The sequence below is a fragment of the Neofelis nebulosa genome, chromosome 9, assembly GCF_028018385.1.
Source record: "Neofelis nebulosa isolate mNeoNeb1 chromosome 9, mNeoNeb1.pri, whole genome shotgun sequence".
NCBI lineage: Eukaryota > Metazoa > Chordata > Mammalia > Carnivora > Felidae > Neofelis > Neofelis nebulosa.
In genome coordinates this window covers 129,553,085-129,567,747 of record NC_080790.1, presented here as the reverse complement: position 1 = coordinate 129,567,747, position 14,663 = coordinate 129,553,085, and the positions used below count along the sequence as shown (strand labels likewise).

Sequence of the window (14,663 nt, the reverse complement as noted above, 5' to 3'; positions counted from 1 at the left end):
CGCACCCCCACGTTGTTGACCTGACAAAGGATGGAGGGATTGCGACTCAGCCAGGGAAGGCAGCCCAGGTGGGAAGGGCCGGACCGCCTGGTGCATCTCCTTCTCCCAAAGCCCCAGCCCGCCCCCAGCTTCACCTGGAGGCTGGGCCGGGCAGGCAGGAGTTAAGCGGTGCTCACGCTTCCGACCCGCAGGTGGCGCCGTCCCGCCTCTGTGCCAGACTCCGGGCGCTCCGAAGTGCGGGACAGAATCGCAGCCAGCGCGGAGCCGAAGCTCAGCCCCGACTTGTTGATCTCGCTCAAGCAGCCGCCGCCGCCGCCGCCGCCGCGGGAGCAGGAGCAGGAGCAGGAGGAGGAGGAGGTGGAGCAGGAGGCGCCGCCCGACCGCGGACCTGCCACCCGCGCACCCAGCGTTCGCCCGCGCCCCCAACCTCGGAGAGGGCGCCCGGCCCCGCGGCGCCTGCAGCCCTAGCGCGTTGCCTGCCCGGCCGGCGTAGGCCGGGCCCGGCCCGGCCCCGGGTCCGGCCCCGGGTCCGCCGCTGCCCGCGGGCGGGGGCGCCCGGGCGGCCGGGGCGATGCGCGGTCCCTGGCCCCGGGAAGCGGCCGCCCTGGGGGTGAGTGTTGAGGCTCGGGGACACGGGGGCGGGGGGGGGGACACCGAAAGGGGGCTCGCCTGCCGCGGCTCGGCCTGTTGGTCTACCCGGGCTCCGCGGCTTCAGACCGGGGAGGGGGGTTGTGTGTGTGTGTGTGTGTGTGTGTGTCGGGGGGGGGGTCCTCGGGCAAGGGTTGGGGCCTGGGTAGACGCAAGGGGAGAGGGCGTCAGGCTCATATGCTGGGGGGCTCAGGACTGCCCCCGAAATCACTAGCGAGCGGCGGGAGGAGGGCACGTTTTGAAAAGGCCAGAAAATTCAGCTCCTTTCCCCGCCTCCCACCTCCCCCACCCCTTCCCTTCCAAGCCCCGGGAAAGGCGCAGAACCCGGAGTTATAAAAAGCCATCGCTGGAGAGGAGCGAGGAGGAGGAGGGGTGGGGGGAAGGAGGAAAGGAAGAATGGAGCAGGTGGATCCGCAGGACTCGGCGTGCCCCTCCTGCGGGGGGGTAGGGGGCACAGAGGGAGGGGCGGGACTCCTTTGCAGATCTCGGTTTGGCATCTTCATAGCTCACTTGGTCCCCAGAGCGACCTCAAGAGACGCTCCCGTGGTTTAGGGAGCGGGGTCGCTCCGGAACAGCGACGCGGTCTTGACCACCCCATCTGTTGCGACCCCCGACAGGTGGGCACCTGGACCCCCACCAAAAAATTCCCCCAAAGCTTTTAAGGTTTAGAAAAAGCAAACCCGCTGCCCCCCCACCCCCACCCCAGAGCTCTCAAATTCTAATTTTTTCGGAGCGGGGGGAAGGAATCGATGAGAAATCTAAAAAAAAAAAAAAAAAAAAAAAAAAAAAGTTTTTCATGCAGCGCCCCTCTCTGCCCATTGCGGGGCCTGGTTCGGGACTCGACGGGGAGACCCAGAAAGAAGAGAGTTTCAGCACTCGAAGGGGAGGACAGCGCCCCGGGAGGCTGGGTCGGGCCTGGGCAGCAGAACCCCGGGGTGGGGCCTCCCGGGTGCCCTGTGCGTCTCTTGGGGGCCCTCTCCCCGCCCCGAAGAGCGGCCCCTCCCTCCACCCGTGGGGTGGGGCGGACTTCAGCACCGGCGGGAGGGACAGCGCCAAGCCTTTCTACACCCCCACCCCCCACCCCCTGAGCCGCTTAGGCACCGGGAAGGTCAAGGCCGCTTGGGGTCCCGGTGGAGGGGTGGGGAGGGGCCGCGCCCAGCTCTCTGTTTGCTGACCCGCGTCCGCTTCCTGCCTTGCAGCGGTCGGGATGGAGGTGAGAAGACGGCCGTGACGCGCGCCCGCGCGGCCCCCTGCACCCCCAGCAGCCCACAGCGCTCCCTGCCCCCCTCCCCCGCGGCGGCCGGCCTTGCCGTCCAGTGACAGCGGCCTGGGGGGGCAGGGGGGGCGGGGGCAGCCGGACCAGCGATGCCGGCGGGCATGACGAAGCATGGCTCCCGCTCCACCAGCTCGCTGCCGCCCGAGCCCATGGAGATCGTGCGCAGCAAGGCGTGCTCAAGGCGCGTCCGCCTCAACGTCGGGGGTCTGGCGCACGAGGTGCTCTGGCGCACCCTGGACCGCCTGCCCCGCACGCGGCTGGGCAAGCTGCGCGACTGCAACACGCACGACTCGCTGCTCGAGGTGTGCGACGACTACAGCCTCGACGACAACGAATACTTCTTCGACCGCCATCCAGGCGCCTTCACCTCCATCCTGAACTTCTACCGCACCGGGCGGCTGCACATGATGGAGGAGATGTGCGCGCTGAGCTTCAGCCAAGAACTCGACTACTGGGGCATCGACGAAATCTACCTGGAGTCCTGCTGCCAGGCCCGCTACCACCAGAAAAAGGAGCAGATGAACGAGGAGCTCAAGCGGGAGGCAGAGACCCTGAGGGAGCGAGAGGGGGAGGAGTTCGATAACACGTGCTGTGCAGAGAAGAGGAAAAAGCTCTGGGACCTCCTGGAGAAGCCCAATTCTTCCGTGGCTGCCAAGGTGAGTCTGGGACCTGCGGGAGATTGCATCGGTGGCTCTGCTTGTGTCTCCAGATCGAGGACCGCGGCCTGGTGTGTGTGTTGGGGGGGGGGGGGGGTCCTCTGGTTTAGTTCCCAAATGAGACCAGAGAGGGGAGGGGCTATGGCCCAGGCCTCAGAGATGAGGACCAACCCCTTTGGACTGTTCCTATTTGCATTGGTGACCTCATCCCTTCATTATTCAATACCTCGACTTTGTGGGAGACAAGGATTTGTGGAGGCATAAAAAATCCACAGCAAAGGGGTGGGCGCTGTAAATAAGAAAGCACAGAGCGACGTGAAAGCCTTGCTGGGATGGAGTAGAGTGTGGTCTGTATACACAGTGCTCCCTTGTGGAGTCCTAGACCCAGACTGGAGGGGGTGGGGGTGGTCACCTGCGATTCTAATACTTATCCCTGTATTCGTAACCCCACTTTGCCCCAAGGAAGGAATGAAAGCAGCTTACAGACATGCTTGGAGGACACTGAAATACTGTCAGGCAGTTTTAACATAAGTAAGGAAAATGAGGCAAAGAGTCTCAGGGGTGGGTGTGTGCATGCATGACGAATGCAGCTGGCTGTGGATGCTTGTGGGTGAAGGGTCACCCCTGGTTTGTTCTTTATTTGTTTGGTGAGTTTATTCCAAGAATGATTTGGTGCAGCTTGTAAAGATGCTTTGGCTGTCGGGAGAGGATGTAAATTTTGAAATAAGAGACAAAAATGAGGCAATGTGGAAAATGAAGCAGAAGGAGACAGAAAGGCTTCAGTCACACTGAGTGGACCAGTGTGCTGTTGGGTAAAGGCAGAGGCTGTAACAGACTGAGGAAGACTTGGGGTGGGGGGACAGGCCAGGGAAGGGGGACACTGGTTGATGAGCGGCTTCTTTGTGTTGAGCTGGCTTCTGGGAATGCCTCGGCGAGATGGGGCCTGTCTTCAGGTGGCCAACAGGCAGGGTGTCGGGAATAAATGACAACACAGTGTGCTCAGCACTCTAAAAGAGGTTGTGGGAGGCCTGGAGGGAGCCAGAAAAGAGAAGTGTTGATGTTGAAATCCAGGAAGACCACTTTGGGAAAGATATGTTGGACATAACTCACTTTCTTTCTTTTTTTTTTTTTTAATTTTTTTTTCAACGTTTATTTATTTATTTTTTTGGGGGGGGGACAGAGAGAGACAGAGCATGAACGGGGGAGGGGCAGAGAGAGAGGGAGACACAGAATCGGAAACAGGCTCCAGGCTCCGAGCCATCAGCCCAGAGCCTGACGCGGGGCTCGAACTCACGGACCGCGAGATCGTGACCTGGCTGAAGTCGGACGCTTAACCGACTGCGCCACCCAGGCACCCCGAACATAACTCACTTTCGAAGAGTGGGGCCAAGAGGAGGGTGGGGGTGGAGTGAGCAGGTTGGTAAATGTATTCGTGGCAAAAAGAAAAAGGCAGGAGGAAGCATATATATCAGCATCATGTATCTGCTCAGGTTGCCTCCCGCCCGGCCTGGCCTCTCCTTGTGGGATTCCCCTGGCTCAGGTAGCCCATTACTGAAGATCCACCTGCAAGGTTGGGTCCTTTTACTAGATCGGGCTGCCCAGGAAGAGGCCTCTGAGAATGAATGCAAGAGGAGGTGGCTGGTAGGACGGTGGAGGGAGGCCTGAAGGTTTTCTCTCTTCCCTGGCAACCCTAAGGAGAGACTTCTAGGCCTGGTTTCTTCTTCTGTGGGCTGCCTCTGACCATAATCCTGCCCTAGGTTTCGTGTCCAAAAAACCTCCCTCTTAAGACAGTCACTCACCCTTAACCGGCTTAGGATCAGCAGACTTACTTTGCTATTTCCAGGCCTGACATGGGTTCTTCCTACACACACCCTATTTAGGTCCAAACATGACTCTTCCCCCTCCCTGTCCTGTCCCTAAGACATGAGACTGAGGGGCCACGGGGGTCGAGTCACCCTCCCACAGAAGAAGCAGGCAAAGGACCGTGTTTGGGTTGGAGTCTGGCAGCGAGATAGGGGAGCTCAGGCTTGCAAAAGACGCCGTCTGGCAATAAACAGCCTCATCTTGCCCTCGGGTTAATCCGCTCGCAGGGACGAGCTTCATGACCTCTCCGTGATCCCAGGCTCAGGCTGTCAGCTCACATTCCTGGCAGATGGACAGTCTAGGATATTCTTCAGGCAGAACTGAGATGGGGAGGCAGGCAGGCTCATTGATCCTCAGCAGAAATCCTGACCACCATTGATCAAATATTTAACTGTGCACGAAATGTAACAACACAATTAATCCTTACACCAGCTCTCTGTTGTTATCCCACCTTTCACAAATAGGTTCAGAGAGGTTGAATAACTTGCCTAAGGTCACACAGCAAGCAAACAGAAGTAGCCAGAAGTTCAAACCCAAGTGTCATTTTGAAGACCTTGTTCTTTCCATAATGATTTAATGCCACAGACTCCTCCCTAGTCTCCCCGCTTCCACTTTTGCCCCCTGTGATCCATTGCCCACACAGCAGCCAGAGTGAGCTTTTCAAAATATAAATTGGATCACATTATTCATCTGCTTAAAATCCTCCAGAGATTTCCCACAACACTCTGAATAAATCCACACCCTCCACCATGGCGTACCTGAATCGCTACTGAATCGGTCCCCACGTCCTCTCTGAATTCACCTGTTCAATCTCCTGTCATTCACTGGGCTCCAGACCCACTGGCTTCCTTGCTATTCCTGAAACCGGGCAGGCTTTAGCCTTCCTCAGGACTTTTGCATTTGCTATTCCTGCTGCCTACAATGCTCTTCCCCAACTTGTCCCGTGGCCAGCTGCTTCTCCTCATTCCTCATTTGAGCAGGTCCCTGTCCAAATAACCCCTCCGCAGAGAGACTTTTCCTAACTCCAGTCCAAAACAGCCTCCTTCTCCTTACTCTCTGCGACCTCACTCGGGGTCTTTCCTGCATAGGCTTTAAGCACCATCTGGAATTGCATTTTTGCTTCCTTTCCTTTCTCCCCCTCAAGAGTGTGAGTGCCACGAGTTCCATTTGCTGCTCTGTTCCCGGCACCCATCAAGGTACCTGGTGCAGAGGAGCTCCAAATAACTACATGTGGAATGAATGAATGAATGGATCAAGCAATCCGTCAGTCAGGGTGTCTCAGGTTTGGGGGCTCTGTCTCTCCTTCCTCACTGCCTGCCTGCAGCCCAGCTTCCCGGGCCTCTGGCCTCCTTCAGTTGTCTGCACTTTGCCCGTCCCACCCCGTCCATTCCCCCACTTGGTTGTCTTGCTTGTCAGAACAGTAAAGCCTGTGGAAGTTTCTTGGAGACCACAGAAGGAGATGGTCAAATGAAGGATCATTCCCAGGTGGTTGTGAGATACAGAAACAACCGTACCTCATGTGTTTAGAGCAAGGACAGACCAGGGGTCTGGGCCCAGCCGCATCACCTCCCCAGTTTCGGGCCTCATGTAGGTTCTTCGCCTCCGTAAACCCTAGCCTTCCACCTATAAATTGGAGCTAAAAGGCCCACCTTGCAGGGTCATCAAGAAATCATGTTTGTCAAGATTTATAGCACAGTGCGCGTAGGAGTAGGTGGGGCTTTCTTGCTATAAATAATGAGCGCAGGCCCTTCTCTATGACCGGGTGGGCTGAGTTGCGACAAACTATTTCCTTCTGATAGCAGTACTGGAAGACAGAGCTGACGCTGTTAATAATTGATGGGATGTTCGGCAACGGGAGGCAAGCCAAAGCACAGGCCCTAGCCTTCACCGTCAGGGGCGTGGAAATCAAAAGCCATTAGGCAAAAGGCAACGTGATTGATTCTTGTTGGGAAGCTGGGGTCAGCCCCGTTGGAGCGACAGGGCTGTGGTCCTGGGCCACCCCTGGGTTTCTGCTTTCTCGGAAAACTCTACAGGCTTTTCTCAGCAGGAGAGCAAGAGGGAAATAATTTGCGAGGCCAGGAGTGTCTGCCCTCCCTGGAATAGTCTCACGGCATATATCTCAGTCTGAGATAACTTCCTGATTTCCAGATTGGCTACTGTTTATGGTGCTAGGCACTGATTAGAGGTACTTTATATGTCCTGTCTCATTGAAATCCCCTCAACAATCCTGTCAGATAATCTGCCAATTTGGACTGCAAGTAATGAACTAGAAGACTCAAAGTGGCCTCTACAAGAGGGAAGATTCTCACATAACAGAAAGCTCCAAGGCAGCTGGTTTCTGGTTAATGGCTCCATGATGCCATCAGGATTCTAGAATCTAGAGTCCTCCAGCTGGCTTGGTCCTCAGGCTGGATGCCTCATGTCACAAGAGGGCTAATGTAGGCCCATGAGATCCACCCAGGGAAGAGGGATATTTCCTCCTGTGTACCACCTTTTCTCTGAGAGGCAAACCTTTCCCAGGAGGCTCTATGAGACTTCTTTTCACATCCTATTGGCCACGATCTGGTCACATGCTCCTGTTCTCACTGCAAGGAAGGCTGGGGGAAGCAAGTGGCATTTTCAGATGCGGGAAAGAATGGCTTTGATGAGGGGTATTAAGACTCAGGGGCACCTGGCTGGCTCAGTCAGTTGGGTGTCTGACTTCAGCTCAGATCACGTTCTTGCGGTCTGTGAGTTCGAGCCCCGTGTTGGGCTCTGTGCTGACAGCTCACAGCCTGGAGCCTGCTTCGAATTCTGTGTCTCTGGCTCTCTCTGCCCTTCTCCCACTCACGCTCTCTCTCTCTCAAAAATAAATATTAAAAAAAATTTTTTTAAACAGATTCTTTCACAGAGAGTAAATGGAGGCTCTGAGAGGTGAAGTCACATAAGCAAATGCTCAGCGAATATTTGTTGAAGGAATGAAAATGGGGTTGGGACCAGGGTTTGAACCCAGCTTGGTCTGGCTCCCAGCCTGCGTTTCTTAATCCTGGAATCTTGGGTAGACCTTTCAAGCTGTCAGAGCTTCAGTAAGCTCATCAGCCAAATGGTAGTTAGAGCCATGCCCACCTCTTGGGCTGTTTTGATGACTCAGTGAGATTTCAGATGTGAATATAATTTGCAAGTGGAAAGTATTTTATATGTGTGAATAATCATCATTATATATTATTATATTCAAAAGCAGGAATGGTCTTTATGTAATGGCAGCGATCAGTATTTTGCCCACCACAGATTTGCTTAAGAATCATCTCAGGTGAAAGGGTGGGGGCAGGACCTGGCTGGCTCTGTCTGGGGAGTGTGCAGCTCTTGATCTCAGGGTTGTAGGTTCGAGCCCCACTTCGGGTGTAGAGATTACATAAAAACAAAATCTAAAAAAAAAGAAGAAAAAGAATCATCTCTGGGGTCCAGTAGATGTGATTCTGTCTCAACTCCATGGCTTGCCAGTAATATGACCTTGGAAGTTCCTTTCCTTCTGTGACTCAGTTTCCTCATCTAGGAAATGGGAATTATAAGGGAGCCCACCTCAGAGGGCCATGAGGAGATAAGCTGCATAAAGTGCCTGGCATGTGGTCAGCATTCGATAAATGACAACAGTGATTATTAACGTTATCACGGAATTCCTCTATACTAGCTACACCCTTGGTTGGCAGCCTCTCCTATTACAGTGTTGTTAATTGCCGGGTCACTGCCTGCCCCTTTGGGACTTCATGCCTCTAATGTGATGATGCTTCTGCTTCCTTGACCTGAGCCAGGGGGCTTCATGTATTATCATTAAGTCGTCCGGCTGAGGTTCTTGCCAGCCCCAGGTCAGTCATCCTAGATGTCTGTATTTATTCCTTGGAGACGAAATTGCAGAGATCCAGAATCCTGGCTGTGGGGTCACACAGTCCTGGGTTGGAATCCCAGCAGCTGTAGCTTCCGTTTTCTAATCTGTAGGTGAGGATGATAAGAAAACCCACCTCATGGGGTTGCCCGAGGGATTAAGTAAGATAGTGGATGTAAGGCATTGAAGCCGGGCTTCAGAAATGCCGTACCCCCTTTTGATACAAGGAAACACGGAGGATGCTTCGACTAGCCTGGGTCCTGCATCGAGCTGGTGAAAGGTCAGGGACCGTTTCCAGGCCCTTCTGACCTCACTGGTACCCTCATCAAGGCTCAAAGATCTTTCCATTCCTTTGGAATCGATCAGGATCGCACCTTGGCAGTGGGTCTCCCGGGGGTTTTGAAAGGCTACAAGATGTGAAAATGTGAAAATGCTTAGGAAGGAAAGTGTTGGCCAAATGAATGTTTGGCCAAAGCTTCATTAGCTGAAAGAGAATAATAAACACCAACTCCATACCCAGGACTTTGTGTACTTCCTAGACTTAATAGTATCATGGATGGGAGCCCTGATTTTAGAGCTGGGTCGCCCAGGTTCAAAGTTGGGTTCCTTTACTCACTAACCGTGTGACTTGGGACGAAACGCTGTGCTTCTCTGTGCCCTGGGTCCTTCGCTAATAAAATGAGGGCAGTAACAGTGCCTGTCTCCTTGAATTGCTACCAAATTAAATGGGTTAATGGACGCAAAGCACTTCGAATAGGGTCTGGCACAGAGAAAGCATTCAGTAACTGTCGGGGGGTTTTGTTTTGTTTTGCTTTTAATTGCCATTGTCTCATTTAATCCTCCTGATGATCCTGCCAGATGAATAAGCTCCTTTTCAAAGAGTTGTTCTTCTTTTAAAATGGTACATGCTCATGGTAAGGTGAAGTTCTATAACTTGCTCAACAGCAAGAGGGGCCGTCGGGACTCGGCCCCGATAGAGGGAGGACATGCGGGTCTTACCCAGATCCTTTTAGCTCTTTCCATTTCGGGGCCACTAGCCCAACCCCCAGCCACCTGCACCTGTTGTTCTTTGCCTTAGAGGCTCCCTCTGGCCAGTGGAGTCCAGTAAAGACAGGGACCTAATGCCCCACCCAGAGCAGCCCTCAACTGCTGCCTGATGGGGGAAGGTTGTAAACACTCCAGTTCCCTCACCCTGGATGGTCTACACTGGGCCCCAGAGTTCCTGAGAAGAATTAAGCTCCAGGCGCCTACAGTAAGTAGTTCCTTGCTTGACAATACACCCAGTTTGCTTCTTTCCCTCCCCGTCTCACGTCCCCTCTCCCCTACCAGGGTTTTCTGGGATCCCTTCCCACATCAGCTGCTTGTGCTTGGATCCCTGACTTTGATTCTGGTCCTGGGGGAGTGAGCCAAAGATCTGTGGGAAATGTTTCTTCATCAGTGTCCTAGTATTGTCTTGCGGGCCAGAAAGGCCTCTTACGACAACACCCCCACCGGAGACGGTCTTAAAAGAAGAAAACCCAGGGCCGGCGGGCTGCGTCGGCCCCTTCCCCATCCCTCCCCGATAAAATGAGAAACAATGGCAGCCGTAGCTACCACTCACGGCTTCCAGTGAGGAGAGCCAAGCACAGTGCAAGGAACATTACATGCCCACCAGATCTGATTCCCACATCACCCAGTGAGGGAGGGAAAATTACCCTCGTCTTGCCGCCATGGAAACTGAGACCCCGGGAGGCAAAGTGGCTGGCCCACGGTCACACAGGGAACAGGAGGACTCCCTGACCGGGAGCCCGTGGTCTGGCCTCTGTGCCGTGTGGATAGCCTTCCGGAAGTGAGAAGCGAGCCCAGGGATGCCACCCCCAGCTTTGCCTTCTCACCGTAGGGAGAATGGTGTGAGGGGAGAGATGTATTTGCTGTCTCCCACCTGACTTGGGGGTGTTCCTGGCTCCTGATCCATAAGGACCTTGCCCCCAAAGGCTTCTGGATGGGACCACTGGAGACACAGGGTTAGCATTAAGCATTATTTTCATAGGTAATTTCACCGATAAAGTCCACATCCCTTGAGCTTTGAGAAACACTTCTGCCCGGGCCCCACAGTAGGAATATAACCCCCAGATGATTTCTTGCTTTATTTATGGCAAAATACATATAACATAAAATTCACTCTCTTAACCATTTTTAGGTGTGTAGTTGAGTAGAGTTGACTGTATTCACATTGCTGTGCAGCCAGTCTCCAGAGCCTTTTCATCTTGCAAAACTGAAGCTCTGTATCTGTTAAATTCATTCCCTACCCCTCAGCCCCTGGCAATCATCATCCCGTCTCTATGAAGGTGATTGCTCTAAGTACTTCATATAAATGGAATCATACTGCATTTGTCTTTTTATGACTGGTTTATTTCACTTAGGTCAGCGCCTTCACAGTTCATCCATGTTATAGCCTGTGTCAGGATTTCCTTCCTCTTTAGGGCTGTGTCCATTGTATGTGCGGGCCATACTTTGTTTAGCCCTTCATCCGTCCATGGATGGTTGGCTTGCTTCCACCTTTCGGCTACCGTGAACAATGCCACCATGACCATGGGGGTACAAATACCTCCTCAAGACCCTGCTTTTAATTCTTTTGGGTACATAGCCGGTAGTGAAATTGCTGGATCGTGTGGTAATTCGATTACCACCATGGAACCGCCATATTGTTGCACCATGGTGCATTTCCACCAACAGTGCACAAGGGTTCCAATTTCTCCAGTCCTCACCAACACTTGGTATTTTCCGTTCTTTTGATAGTAGCCACTCTTTTGGGTGTGACGTGGTATCTTGGTGTGGTTTTGATTTGCATTTCACTAATGATGAGTGATGTGGAGCATCTTTTCGTGTGCTTGCTGGCCATTGTACACGTTCTTTGGCGAGATGTCTATTCAAGTAATTTCCTTATTTTCTAATCAAGTGGTTTGTGTTTGGTGGTTGAGTTGTAGAGCTCTTCATATATTCTGGGTATTATAATACCCCTTATCAGATGTGTGATCTGCAAATACTTTTTACCATTCTGTAGGCCTTTTCCCTTGAGTGATTGTGTCCTTTAATGCACCTAAGTTTTTAATTTTGATGAAGTCCTATGTGTCTATTTTTTTTCTCTGGTTGTCTGTGCTTTTGGTGTCAAAGCGAAGAAGTCCTTGCCTAATCCAATGTCCTCCATCTATCTTTTCTTCTAAGAGTTTTATACTTTTAGGTCTTACGTTTAGGTCTTTGAAACACTTTGAGTTAATTTTTGTGCGTGGTGTAAGGTAAGGGACCAACTTTATCCTTTTGCACGTGAGCATCCAGTTTTCCCAGCACCATTTGTTTGCTCCAGATGCCTTTGACTCCTGGGAAGAGCCCTGGGGTAAGGAGAGTCAAAGGTCCTGACAGATGTAGAGTTCTGTACACCGTGCTGGGGATGTAGAGAGGTGCCGTCTGGGTAATCGTTGACAGAGATAACGGACAGCCCCTGACACATCCAGCATGGCCCCCTCATTCTCCTTTTCCACTGAAGAAAGCTTTGTGGAATGCCAGTCACACACACACACACACACACACACACACACACACACACACCACACACGTGGGTGACCCCTGTCCAGAATGTGGCCACTTCTCACTGCCCCACTGCTGCGTTCCTGACGCAGGTCCCCCTCCTCTCTTATCTGAACCACTGCAGGAGCCTCTTCCTGTCTGTGCTCCCACCTCCCCACACCCCCGCAGTCTATCCTCCACATGGAGCCAGAGGAACTTCTGAGTCAGATCTGCTCACCCCTCCTGCTCAGAATCCTCCCGTGGCTCCCATCTCCCTCGGAGAAAAAGCTCAAGTCCTATCATCCAGGGCCCTTGTCTGGCATCTTTCCTCTCTCTTCCAATATCCTTCCGGCCTCCTTCTCTACCACCCTCCTTCTCTCCATCACTGCAGTCTACCCACAGTGGCCTCTTTGCTATTCCTCAGGCATACCGTTCTCCCATCACAGGGCCTTTGCATTTGCTGTTTCTTCTGCCTGGTAGTCTTCCTGCAGGTAGCCGTAAGACTCACTGCCCATACTCTTCAGATCTCAGTTCGAATGTCATCTTAGCGAGGCATTCCCAACCACCCTATAAAACAGTATCCCCAACACTCTCCATTCCCCTCTCCTGCTTTATGTTTCTCCACCTGACCTAGCATATAATTACTTAATTATGCAATTACTTTTTCTGTTCCCCACTTGGATACCAGCTTCAAAGGGCAGAGCTTTTGTCCGTTTTGTTCACTGTTGTGTCCCCAGTGCCTAGAACAGTGCCTGCCATAGAGCAGGCACTCAGTAAATGTTTGTCAAATGAAAGGTGTTATCCTAAAGATAACTGAGAATACACACTAATTGACGAAAAAAGCAATTTGGCGTACCAACTTTGGGACTTTCGTTGCTGTCACTAACACATTTTTGGAAGTCTGACTCGCATGGACTTCAGCTAAGCTCTGGATGCAGGATACTTCTGGGCGTGGTTTCTCAACCTCAGCACTTTGGACATCTGAAGATGGATAATTCTTTGTTGTGAGGGGCTGTCCTGTGCATCGTGGACGCCCACCCCCTGGATGTTGCCTGGAAAGTGGGCATTTTACAGAAATAAAGGATGACCAGCTGCCAGGAGGATGTTGCAATGTTCCAAGCAAGAGAAGATGGCGGCCTGGGTGGGGGAGGGTGGGGGCAGAGGAATCTGTGAAGACTATGTGGGATGTGGGGGCAGTTTCTGGGCAGCCATAAACCCTCAGCCTCCATCAGCATCCACGGACGCCCAGTCTGTGTCTCAGGTCTTATGCCCTGGCCATTTTCTAGCTGTGAGTCCTTGAGCCACATGGCTCAGTTTCCCCTTCTGTAAAATGGGTCCAATCATAGCCCCTGCTGCACAAAGACGTTATGAGGATTAGATAAGGTAATATGGTACATAACGATAAGAAACATGTAATGCCCACAAGATCAGTATCAGCTGTATGATTATGATTGGCTGTGTTCATTCAGCAAGATTTGTTGAACACCTACTGTGTGCTGGGCCCTGTGCCAGGTACTGGGGACACAGCAGAGAACAAAATAAAGATCCCAGCTCTAATGGCACTAATATTCTAGTAGGGGAGAGAGTGAAACCATTCAGAGCATTAACAAATACGGAAACTGACCAGAGCAAAGCAACTGTGAAAAAGGAGTCATGAAATGACCGGGAAAGATGAACACTGGCTGGATATTTGGTGTTATTGAGGAATTAATGCCATTTTTTAGGTATGATCATGTTATTGTGGTTGTGTTTTAAAATACTCATCTTTTAGGGGCGCCTGGGTGGCTCGGTCAGTTAAGCGTCTGACTTCAGTTCAGGTCATGATCTCACAGTCAGTGGGTTCGAGCCCCGCATCATGCTCTGTGCTGACAGCTCAGAGCCTGGAGCCTGCTTCAGATTCTGTGCCTCCCTCTCTCCCCGTGCCTCCCCTGCTTGTGCTCTGAATCTTTCTCTCTCTCTCAAAAATAAATAAACATTAAAAAAAATTTAAATATTCATCTTTTAGAGATAAAAACTGGAGTATTTTGGATGAGATTACAAGATCAAATAATGTAGTATTTTGGTTGATAACAAATGCCATGAAGAAAGGTCAGCAGGAAGGAGAGAGTGTATTTGACCAGGGTCGGTGGGGGGGGGGGGCAGTGTATAGGAAAGGGCTTACCAAGAAGATGCCAACTAAATAAAGACTATCAGAAGAGGAGAGGAGGAGGTATGTGGACTTTTGGGGAAAGAGTGTTCCTGATGGAGAAAACAGCATGTGCTAAGGCCCTGGGGCAGGAGCATGTCTGGGTCAGTCAAGGAACAGCCAGGTGGCCAGTGTGGCTGAAGCAGAGTGAGCCATCCCGGGAGGTGGGGAGGTAAGATCAGAGGGGTGACCTGTCACTGTTGGAACTTGACCTTTCCACTGAACTTCCACACTGGCCTCCCTGTCTCCAGCCTTCCTCCTCCAGTTCATCCTCTGCAGAGAACCAAGAGGCATCTTTCTCATATATAATCTGCTCACATCCCCCCTTCCAAAAACCCCTCCATGGTTCTCACTACTCCCAGGGTAAAGCCCAAATTCCTTAGCCTGACCTTCAAGGCTCCAGCCAACCACTCCATATTCGCTTCTTCATACCACACTCAGCTTTTTGCATTCCCAGAATGCAAAAGTCCTGCTCCATACTTTTGGCCAGACTGATTCTTCTGCCTTGTCCCCTTTCTTCCTCTCATCTACCCACAGCTTCTCTTCCTTCACCACCCACATCCTCTTCAGGCAGCACTGGCTGCTCCCTCCTCTGTGCTCCAAAAACCCGATGTTCATACCTTCCTCGCACAA

At 52.4% G+C, this 14,663-nt stretch overlaps 1 protein-coding gene across 1 annotated transcript in view; it reads left to right on the top strand.

The window, feature by feature from the left end:
• Positions 1-243: 243 nt before the first annotated feature.
• KCNB1 (potassium voltage-gated channel subfamily B member 1) overlaps positions 244-14,663 on the top strand; it is a 100,574-nt gene continuing 86,154 nt past the window's right edge. The window contains exons 1-2 of the mRNA XM_058685911.1: positions 244-610; positions 1,848-2,580. Coding sequence (XP_058541894.1) covers positions 2,014-2,580 — 567 coding nt within the window. The 5' untranslated portion in view covers positions 244-610; positions 1,848-2,013. The remainder of the gene's footprint in view (positions 611-1,847; positions 2,581-14,663) is intronic.